General features: G+C 44.0%; 1 protein-coding gene across 1 annotated transcript in view; it reads left to right on the plus strand.

The window, feature by feature from the left end:
* Positions 1–12,071, plus strand: part of MOSPD2 (motile sperm domain containing 2) — a 279,719-nt gene that overhangs the window by 188,603 nt on the left and 79,045 nt on the right. The window contains exon 9 of the mRNA XM_082246726.1: positions 1,087–1,263. Within this exon, the coding sequence (XP_082102852.1) occupies positions 1,087–1,263 (177 nt within the window). The remainder of the gene's footprint in view (positions 1–1,086; positions 1,264–12,071) is intronic.

Consider the following 12,071-nt stretch of genomic DNA (forward strand, 5'->3'; position numbering starts at 1 on the left):
GCTATAGTTAGCCTTGGAAATTTATTTTTCACTGTTCCCACCCCTCATGTTTAGCACTGCTTTGGGACGTCCCAATGGTTAAGAACATCATGATCTGTGTCCATCAATGAACGAAAGAGAAAATGGGATTTTTGACTTACAGTAAAATCCATTTCTCTGATGTTCATTGGCCGACGCAGCACCCACCCCACTGTGGAGTTGTAATTCTTTTCACACTGCAACAAAACTGAGTACCTATAGCAGAGAGAGGGAGTATACCCCCTGGCACTGCCCATAGGCATAGCCAGACTTTTTTTCTGCCTAGTGTTCTACTCCTGTAGGGGCAGTATAACCCAATGATTAAGAAGATCAGGAGCTGTTTTAGTCAGTGAACATCACCGAAATGGATTTTACAGTAAGTCCAAAATCTCATTTTCGCTGAGTTGGGATTTATTACTTTTTTGATTTTTATTTATTTCTTTTTTTTTTTTTTAACTGATTATGTTAAAAAAAAAAAAATTAAAAATCGAAAAAGGTTTCAGTTTCCTTTTACTGCTCCTAGACTTCTGATACATTGATGGGTCAGGTATTCAGAAGCGTTATGGCCTTGGTAAAAGCAGGCACTGGAAGATGTCAATTTGTGTGGAGGTCACACACAGACCAATTTAAACAAAACTATGGGCGACCTTAAAAAAAAGTTGCATTATGGTCCAACTTTGGTCATACTGCTGATTTTGGGACAAAAAATACTCCACCATATTTATGAAGCACAGCATTTCCCCTCACATATGCATTTTACACTTTCTGTATTATGGGGCTCGATGTTACCAGGAAAACCCCGTACATTTTTTTGATCAATGATGGTGCTATGAAGTGTTGTACCTTTTCACAATATGCTCTGCATTTATAAATTAAACATAGTTGTGCAGGGACAGTGTGAAGTGATATTGTGTTGGCCCCTAATTGTTATGCTGGCACTTCAGAACTGATGATATTGTGATTTTAAAAATACTTGCAACGTTTTTATTTTTATTTTACTCTGGTATTTACTTTGTCCAATTTTTAAGTAAATCTACTGTATATATTACATTTTTTTTTAAATTTCAGGATCCATTTAAATATAGCTATCCCCCATTACCCGATGATGATTTCCAAACACCTATGTGTGAAAATGGGCCAATAACCAGCGAGGATGAGCTTGAAAGTAAAGAGGAAAGTGAGGTGGACACAAGGGATGCCATAGATTCATGTACCTCTGAGGAGAGTGCCCTCAAGCCCAGAAAGGTAAATTGGTTTAATGAATGGTTCTGTCAGAAGAGAAGCTGAATTGGCTTCACAAGGGGAAATCTGGGGTGTGCGAATGTGGATTTATCAAATGAGTATTTCGATGGATGATTTCAGCGGGACAAGGGAAACAGGATTTTTGGAAGGTGCTACCTCTGAGGCCCCCGTTCACACTGGGGCGACGCTACTTGCCGGGGCGACCTCATAGGTCGCACCGCGACCTCGGAGCGGCCGGCACGGACTTCATAACATTGAAGTCTATGCAGGTCGCTCCGGGTCGCCCCAAAGAAGCTCCGGACCCTTTTTCTAAGTCGGAGCGACTTGTGTCGCTCCTATTAGAACGGGTCCACAGCTTCTCTATGGCAGGCGACCTGTCAGGCGACCAGGTCGCCTGACAGGTCGCCCCAGTGTGAACGGGATCTTAAGGAGTAACAAAACCACTTCCATATGCTTCTAAAAATATTTATTCACATGGATTTCTCTTGACAAATCATTGAGTATAAAACCAAGGCTGGAAAATACATGGTTACAGTCCGAGCATATAAAGATAAAAGTGTATTTAAACACCTTCCGCGGCCAAACTATATATATATATATATATATATATATATATATATATATATATATATATATATATATATATATATATATATATATATATATATATATTCTGCAAACACTGATAAATATCTATGCATCAAGATGATGACGGTGAGCTTACGTTGCAAAACTTTTGGTGCAAGAGACCCAAGAACTCACATATAAAGTAATCGTTTGAGGGTTAATATTTCACCTAAACACATTCAGGATAAGGTATAGCCATTGGGACTGCCTACCTGGTCTGGAGGACGGATGTGCATTTCTGCACAATTTTATGGAACAAATAGTGAAGGACCTCGTAACTGTATCTTATCCTGAATGACTCTTAGGCACGTTGTTAACCCCCTCATAATTAAGTGCTTGGGTCCCTTGCCCCTCAGGAAATTCCTTCTGTACAGGGGACTGCGTAGGTCTTCCTCCTCCCTGATCCACATTATACTCTGTTTATGATCACTTTTTTATTCCTGATGAAGCTAGATGTGAAAAGCATAGATCATAGTCATGCCCATATCTAACGCATTTGTCAAAGGCTTTGCAACTGGGCCTCATTGTCATCAGCTTGAAGCATACTGTAGATGTTTATCTGTGTGTGCAGTTGTACTTACTTTTTTGTATAGTATGAATGAGCTTACCATGGGAGGTGTTTAACCACTTAAGGACCAAGCCTATTTCTGACACCTTGTTTACAAGTTAAAATCAGTATCGTTTGCTAGAAAATGTCATAGAACCCCCCAAACATCTATATATAATTGCGTGTAAACCGGAAGTGACGTTGCTTCCGGATTACGTGATCGGAAACCCAATCGATGCCGAATCCCGCTTCGTTCGGGACTCTAACCAGCCGGTGGAGACCCGGGCAGAGCGGCGGGGGGGTAACGTCCCCTCCCGCTCGCTGGGATAACGACCACATCAGTTTTCACCAGAAAGCCAACCACCAGCTCTAAAAAACGGTACCGGGTTTATGCCTGCAGCTGCAGGCATCATACCCAGTGCAACCACTTCTTCAAGCGGACATACAGGTTTGGTTAAATACACTTTTACCTTCATAATGTTCACACTGTAAATATGTATTTTCTTATCTTTGTTTTTAGTTATGGGTTTGTGTGAGAAATCTGCAGTATGTGTATAAATACATGCTTTTAGAAATATATATAAAATATATATATATATTTTTTTCTTTTCCTTGTGCTATTGTGTTTAAAAGTATGAGAAACTTTCCTTCTGAGCTGAAAGCTGCACAAATACATACAGGGTGTAATGTCTGTGATGGCATGGTAGTTTTTTATGATTTTAAACATTTTGGTAGGGGGATCTCCTTACCAGTTTCATCTGTCAGCTGTGACCGCAAGAATGTGTGTTCTTTTCTTGCCTTGGGTTAATAATAATTTTAACATTGCAGAGAAGGCAGGAGTAGTCAGACTCCATGACATGAAATGAATGCACCTGGCTGTCCTTGAGATGTGCAAACGTGATTGATTTTAAAGTGACTTTATAGTGCATATTTTTTTCTATATTTGCTTGTACAGGATATCTACTTGATGCAAATAATACGTAAACAGTGTATGGTAATGTTTTGAAAACATTGCTTCTACGTAATATTTTTTATTTATTTATGGATTTGGGGACAGCCATATTTGCTCATTACACATGCAGGCTCTTAGGCCTCGCTTAGACTTGCTGTCCGCACCCAAACTCCCCCCCTTAACTATTGTTTACAGAGGGGTTGTTTATGTGCTGTGTCGACAATGCTTCGCGCCTTCGGCAACGTTACCCAACTTGTAGTGATCGGTGGCCAGTAAGGCCACTGGGCGCTAAACATTCACGTTAATGGGGAAGCGCCGCAAACCCCCTGCAACCACGTTTGTTGGCAAAAATGTGGTTAAAACAGGCAGTAAGGAAGTGCATTGCTTCCTCACCTCCTATCGGTAGTCTCTTGAGCACAATCTGAACATAGGTCAGGCTTTAGAGGCAAGGGAGATTTCCACGCATTTCTAGGTCTACTGTTAAGCATACAGTGTACCCATGTAACGGTTGCACTATACTGCTTCCTCTCACAATGCAAGTCTAGGATTCAACTAACTCGCCAACCAAAATCAATGCACTACCTGTGCAGATTAAAATCTATCTCAAGTTTTTAATCTGCTACAATCTGTTCACACGTGCTGTGGTAATACATGCAGTACCGTGCCGTTTACTGCAGCACACTGTAATGTGTTGTGTATGTGCATTGTCATTAATTTACAATAAAACCTCAACATACAAAAAAATGCACCTGCAACAAAGCACATCACACAATTTGCGCTGTAGGAATAGACTGAGCAGGAGCAACTTTTTTTTGCATAGGGGCCCATTCAAATAAAGCATAATTTTACCCTAAAGAGGAAATTCCACTTTCTCTTTTGTTCATTGACGGACACAGCACTTCATCTTCTTGACCGTAGGGTTATACTGCCCCTACAGGAGTAGGACACTAGGCAGAGAAAAAGCTTGGGCACGCCTATGGGGAAGTCCCTGGGAGTATACTCCCACTTCCTGCTATAGGTCTTCAGTTTTTTTTTTTTTTTTGCCTAGTAAGGAGTAAGGACCTAGTTTCTTGCTGGGATCTCTGGTCTTGGCAATTTTTTCTTTTTAAATGGAATTTTTTCCTCCTTTTATTATTTTGTTCCTGTGAGAATCTACAATCAAGCGCTGGACTGGGTAAAATCTTGATCCTTAAGGTCCCCCCAGTTTGGCCAGCGAGCGCGTGCAGACCACAACTCTGCGCTAGGTCGGCCGCGCCATAGCCCCACTGGATGGAGGCAGGCCTGCGAGTTAACGTCTCACAAGGGCGCGTACGAACTGGCTTCGGCCTGAGTCGCAGCGTTTCCTCCTGGTCGACAGCACCCACATTACGATGGAGCAGTGTCCTGTCCGGAGTGGTGCCCACCCTGTTCCTGGTGTGGTAAGTAGCTGACCCCCCTCCCCCCTGGCAGGTTTTGGGGTGGACGTGGGCCCCTGCCTGGAATGGTTGGCCCCCTGGGCTCCCCTCTATTCCAGTTTGCGTTCCCTTCTTCATCTCGGTTATCTATTGCGGCCTGTGCCCCCCATCTGCCCACACCTTTTTAGGATACATGGGGGGCTGGACTGGCGATGGGGGGGGGTGGCGCCACTGGCGACTGAACGATCCTTCTCGGGAGGCGGGTGGGGCCTGCCAGGGCCCCCCTTCTCATTCAGGTAATTTTTGGGCCCCGCGGGAGCCGCGTGGTGCCGCCATTTTCTTGTAGCCCTTTGTGCTACAGATCAGTGGCCATGTTTATGTAGCCTCGGCGGCCATTTTCCTATGGTTTCCCTTTGCAAATGGCCATGTTTTCGGAGTCAGATGGGCGGTGATTCAGCGGTTGGCCTCTAGTGCTGATACAGCAAATTTACTCTTCCTGATGGCCGCATGATATGCAGATAGTTCGGGCTGTCAGTACCTGACCGGTGTGGTGAGTGCCTTTTTGTGGGGCTTTCTCTCCCTCTTACTGCTATTGCAGCGGTAGTGCTCTGTGCTGGACCTTGTAGTGCCTCAGCGCGGTGGGGTGTCCCTTATGCATTGTTTTACACTTCTTTTTGTGGGTTCCCCTCTTCATTCATGGAGTCCATGGAGTATGTTTCACCACCTGACCCCCTCTCAGAGGCTGCGGGGTCCTCCGGGGCCCAACAACTATCTTCACTGACGGAAGTCCTTGGTTTCCAAAGTAGATTTTGTCCTGGGCAAACAGGCTAGCAAAAAGCGCCCCCTGCCTTCACCTGCTTCTTCTGTCCCCTCAGATCCAGAGTCTGATTTGGCCATTGTGGACGCAAATTATCCTTCAGGGTCTGCGTCCATGCACCCTGCGTGCTCGGATAGTGAGGATGATTCCTCCGGTCCTCTAGCCGCACATGAAAAGGCTCTTGTGGATGCACTGATTGTATTAGTACGGAAAACTTTGCATATGGTAGATGCAATTAACGCAGCACCAGAGACACGGGTCACACCTGGCACCCACAGGTCCTCAAAATCGGTGAGGGTGTTCCCCTTTCCTGCCGCCTTTGACAATATTGTCTCAAAACAGTGGGGGTTGCCCAAAATGCACCTTTGCAATCCCTAAGCGTTTTGCAATGCAGTACCTTTACGAGGAGTCCCTCCTTTAAAAAATGGACGGTACCCGGTTTCCAGGTTGAATAAAGCCACTGTAATTCCAGTTGAAGAGTTCCTAATCTTCTCCGACCCGGCTGATAGGCGGTCGGAGGCCTTGACCCATCATATGTTCAATGTGGCTGGGTCGGCACTTAAGCCGATATTTACTATTGCCCTAGTGTCACAAGCTATGACTGAATGGGCTAAAAGTCTACCCCGGGACCTGGAGGTGAAACCGCTCTCCCCTGTCTTTGTGGAGCTGGCGGATCAGTTGGTCCAAGGGCTACAGTTTGTCTGTGACGCCTCTTTGGATGCCGCTCCCCTGCTTTCTAGTTTGTTGGTCCCCACAGTGGTCCTGCGTTGCATTATCTGGCTGAAATGCTGGTCTGCGGACCAGGCTTCTAAAAAGGTCTTGTCCGATCTTCCATTCGTGGGGGATCGCATGTTTGGATGTTACTTCAGGGGGTGATTGTTTCGGTTCCAAAGACGGAACATTTTCAAGGTTTTTACTCAAACCTGTTTACAGTCCCCAGGAAGGAGGGTATGGTGCGTCCAATACTGGACCTCAGGGGGCAGGGGAAATCATTTTCCCCCCTGTACTGGACAGTTGTCACCCCGGATGCCATCCTATCTGGGGTGGGGAGGCATCCTCGGCACAGAGTGTGCCCAGGGAGTCTGATCTCTGGAAGAGTCCAGGCTAACAATCAATGTATTAGAGCTCTGAGCGATCAGACTTTGTCTGGATCATTGAACACGTCGTCCCCAGGGGTGTCCTGTATGGATTCAATCACACAATGCCACAAAGTAGCCTATGTCAATCTCCAAGGGGGCGCAAGAAGTGTCCTGGCAGCCAGCATCTAAGGTGGGCAGAACGATCGTTCCAGCACTCTCTGCTCTACACATTCTAGGGGTGGAAAATTGGCAAGCGGATAATCATAGTCGACAGGCATTAGACCAGGGAGAATGGTCACTTCATCTGAAGGTGTTCCATCAGTTGTGTCTCCGGTGGGGTACTCTCGAGGTGGATCTGTTCGCCTCTCGCCTCAACAGAAAAGGCATGGTCTCTGGATCATCTAGCCGACACTACAGACGCACTAGTGGCTCCTTGGAGTCAGTATCTTCTGATTTACACCTTTCCTCCTCTTCAGCTTCTGCCAAGACTCCTAGGCAGGATCGAGGAAGAAGGCATTCCGGTCATCCTAGCGGCTCCAGACTGGCCTCACCAATTGGGTACGGCTGGTCACCGATGCTCCTTGGAGACTTCTTCTCAGGGAGGATCTGCTGTCCCAATGACCAATTTTCCATCCTGCTTTACAGTCACTGGCTTTGATGGCTTGGCTGTTGAAAGCCAGGTGCTGAAGGTTAGAGGGTTGTCTAACTACCTGTCTGGTGATTCCTACGCTGTTAAAAGCTAGAAAATCTACTTCTGGGAGGATCTACCATCGTACGTGGAAGACGTACATTGCGTGGTGTGAATCCCTCCGAGTTCATCCTCGATCCTTTTCGGTGACTCGGATGTTGGCTTTCCTCCATCGAGGGGTTGAGCAGCACCTGACCTTGGGTACCATCAAGGACCAGGTCTCCGCCTTGGCAGTTTTCTTTCAACGTCCGTTGGCCACACACTCCTTGGTGCATACCTTTCTACAGGGCATGAGATGCTTGGTTCCCCCAGTGCGGTCTCCATTGCCGCCGTGGCACCTTATCTTGGTGTTGTCAGTTCTCCAGAAGCCTCCCTTTGAATATATTAAGGAGATTCCCCTGCTTACGTTGCCTCAGAAAGTGGCTTTTTTTGGTGGCCGTTACTTCTGCGTGCTGGGTGTCTTAACTGGCGGTACTGTCTTGTGGTTCACAGGGATAAGGTGGTTCTTCGTCCATGTCCGTCGTTCCTTATAAAGGTCGTCTCTGATTTTCATCTGAATGAAGATATTGTATTGCCCTCCCTGTGTCCCAAACCTAAGCATCCTAGGGAAGTTGCTTTGCACTCCTTGGATGAAGTTCGGGCAATAAGGGTGTATCTGGCAGCTACGGAGTCTTTTCGGAAGTCAGACTCACTATTGTCCTTAAGGATGGACCTCGCAAAGGGCTGGCTACCTCTGCTGCGACCATTTCAAGATGGATCAAACAGACTGTGTTTCAGGCTTATTCTATTAAGGGTCAGGTTCCTCCTTTCCCTGTCGAGGCTCTCCATTCGGGCGCTTAGTGCCTTCTGTGCCTTCCGTCACCAGGCTTCTGTGATGCAGGTTTGCAAGGCGGTCACTTGGTTCTCTGTACACACATTCACAAAGTTTTATAAAGTGGATGTGTTTGCATCAGCGAATGCTTCCTTTGTCCGCAAGGTTTATGCAGGCTGCTGTTTAGAGGACTTGTCCTCTTTGAGGGTGTTTTTTTCAGGTGAGCTCCAAGTTACTTGGTTGGCTAGGTTTAGCCTTGGGGAAGTTGTTTGTTCTGCTGTTCCCACCCCTTAAGGTTGACACTATGTGCTATGTTTGTCAATGAACAAAAGAGAAAATGGGATTTTTAACTTGCCGAAAAATCAATTTCTTTGATGTTCATTGATGGACACAGCACCCGCCCCTCTAGGGAGTTGGGTTTGTTTTTCCTGACACTGCTTGTTACAAAACTGAAGACCTATAGCAGGAAGTGGGAGTATACTCCCAAGGACTGCCCCATAGGCGTGCTCAAGCTTTTTCTCTGCCTAGTGGCATACTCCTGTAGAGGGCAGTATAAACCTATGGTCAAGAAGATGAAGTGCTGTGTCTGTCAATGAACATCAGAGAAATGGATTGTACAGTAAGTCACAAATCCAATTTTATGCCCTCCTCCGCTTCTCTTTTTGGTACTGGGGGGGTACCTGGTTTTCTCAGGTTCCCATTTCCGATCCGATTGCCGCAGCAGATCCACAAGAAGGAATTTCCCCCCCAACAGTATTTGTAGCTGCTGACTTTTATTTATTTACTTTTTTTTTTTTTTTCAAACAAGGCAAAGCACTGCTTTAATGATCAGCAGTAATGCAGTGCACCACACCACACTGCATATTTGCACCTGCCTTAGCAGTGTGTGAATGGGCCCTTAGACAGTCATTATAGTACCTATCTATATAACCTGCCTCTAGTGACTAATCTACATTGAATATAGTATTAAAAATATGAAAGAGCACGGTTTAAAACTTGCGGAAGTCACAAAAAAATGACTGACCTCAGTGAAAGTAATTGATAACTGAAAATATGTGCTCAATAGAAGTTTATCAACTTCCTGCTATTTTAAAGTGTATGTCAGAGAAACAAAATATACATGCAGTACGTCTCTGAAATACGTAAAACATGTACATCTCTGCACGTTTTAGCCCTTTAAAGACCCTGTAAGACCAGAAAAATAATGGTTGGTCTGCCAGAAATGTACTCCTATTTGTGGAATGATGCCACATACCTTTTTTGTAGACTAAAATTGCAAGAACTGGTATTAGCACTGCAGGGGTTGGGTCATATAGGTCTTGGATTCTCCATCGCAGGAAGCTATTTTTGAATCTGCATTGTCCCAGCTGTGGCTAAGATATTTCTCTATGTGCTTCTTAAGAATGTTTAACACTAATACTTTAAAGGCTGCTTAGACTTTTTGGAAATGCATGTTTTGAAATGGTTTTGGGGCATTCAAAACTCAGAACAATCCCCCCATCCGAGTCAAATAATAATAACTTGCATTTACATATATTCCCATGTAGGCAACAGGATAATATATACTGTACAAACAAATCTCTACTGTTCTTTGAATATTTTTTCTTGAGTACATAATCTGAAATTCAGTCATTCTTATAATACTCTTAAATCCTGCAACATACTTAATCAGCTTTTGCCCAGTAACAGATTGTGGAAATATTACTTATTTACATTTAAATTCTGAAACTTCCTTTGTATGTCTATTATGGAACATTTATTGAATTATAAAAGTAGTTCACTGTAATAATAAAATGTGTACTGAAAATTGTATTTTATATTGGAGTTCAAAAACCTTGAAGTTTACCAGACTATGAAAGATACCTAGGGAGAAAAAAAATATATTTTAATGTTACTATTGGTGGTGTAGTTCCTTATATTTAAAGGAATGTATAGCAGTTTTCATGCATTTTTTTTATTAGTTGTGATAACCTATATTAATCGGTTGTATTTGTATTCTTCTATCCGTTTTATTTGTATTCTTCTATCCAGCCAGCAGGTTGAGCTTTAGACCCGTTTTCGTGTTTTCCTCACTTAGCTCCTTTTGTTGTGTAAAAAAAAAAAATGTCATCACTTAATTGCTTACTCTGAACAGAGGTGAGTGGGTGCTTTGTGACTCATACCTTATCTGTTTAGAGGATTCAGTCAGAGTGAGCCTGGAAGGTCGTCAGCCTTTCTATACAAAAATATGTAACATTCTTGAACAGCTATGAATTTAGTGGAAGAGCATGAACTGTAAGAAATAGGTCATGTCATATGTGGAGCAGTGGCGGCTGGTGCTCCATGGGCCGGGGGGGGGGCGTCAGTCGGACCACACCATAACCTCTGACCACACCAGCCCACACACCATACCCACCCACCCCCCCGGTCGCCGGCTCACTCACCCTGAACATATGGAAGGCAGGGGCAGCGGCGGCGGCTTCTCCTCAGTCTCCTGCGTCTCCTCCCTCCTCCTCCTCCTTGGCCAATGGCATGGCTTCTCCTTTCGGGCCAATCAAGAATCAGTGCTCTGCGCCCCAAGCCCACCCTTTTTTTTTTTAAACCTATTAGAGCCTCTGGCTCTAATCACGTGCTTCCAAAAAAAAAAAAAAAAACATTGAAATCCATGGGTCCGGCGCCCTGCATGAAGATTAGGGGGCCGGACACATGCATAGGGGGTGACGCCCCTGCGCCCCCAATGGATGGGCTGCCACTGTTGGGGAGTATTCTTCATATGATTTTATAGGTGTTTAAGTGTAAAGCCAAGGCTGACAAATCATGCAGAGTCGAGAAGCCAGTTGGCATAATCTAGCAACCTTGAATAATTATCAAATGACCATAGAACCTAAACATCCCATGACAACTACAGAAATGTCCCAAATGGAGGAGCCAAATGTAGTTTTTTTTAGATTTATTGGTACAACCCTGTATTACTGTTAGTATTATATTTTCCATAGTACTGTGCCTTGAATAACCTTCTAGTGTCTTTAAACCCACATCATAAAAAAACAATGATTAAATGCTGTATTACATGCTGTTCATACTCACTATGGGATTCATATTCTGTATTCTGAAAAAACCTGGTTGATCCTGCTGCTCTTTATCTCCCCCTTCTTTTCATGTCCCCAATTCAGCTAGGAATTTTGCAGCTGTAATGGCAACTCTACACATGATCAGTTTTCAGTGCGTTTCTACGCTAAGCATTTCCTCCGTGTCACACAGGCTGGAGGAGTGTGACAGAAATCCTCCCACACCGTGTTATTTCCACAAAATAATAAAGATTTAATTTCAATTATATATTTGTATGCCAATTTGAAACCATGTATTGATATTTATTTTTACTCTGTACTCTAAAGGCCATCATCCACATACAGAAATAGAAGGGACAATGTAAATTAGGTTTAGTATCACTTTAATTGTGATGTGTAGTCATTTAAAGTCCCCAGTGAAAAATGAAAAATGGTAGTTTAACACCAAAGATCTGATCATAAATAAATTTGATGTCCCCTACAGAATGTTTCACTATAATCTCATATATAGTTCACTAATAGTCCTCGGTTACACCTGATTCAGAAAGCGTTTTTTAATGCAGTACAGCTAATGCACAAAAATGTAAGTTATTTCCAATAACCTAGTTTACACCATTGATTTGCTTTCATGTCTGCTTTCATGTTTGTTTAAAACAGGAGTCTTCAAACTATGGCCCTCCAGTTGTTCAGGAACTACAATTCCCATCATGCCTAGTCATGTCTGTGAAAGTCAGAGTTTTACAATGCCTCATGGGACGTGTAGTTCACCAACAGCTGGAGGGCCGTAGTTTGAGGATCCCTGGTTTAAAATAAAATAATCTGCATTTTTTTTTACGTACATAAACGTAC

This window comes from Pelophylax lessonae (genome assembly GCF_965119305.1).
Source record: "Pelophylax lessonae genome assembly, chromosome: 2".
Taxonomy (NCBI): domain Eukaryota; kingdom Metazoa; phylum Chordata; class Amphibia; order Anura; family Ranidae; genus Pelophylax; species Pelophylax lessonae.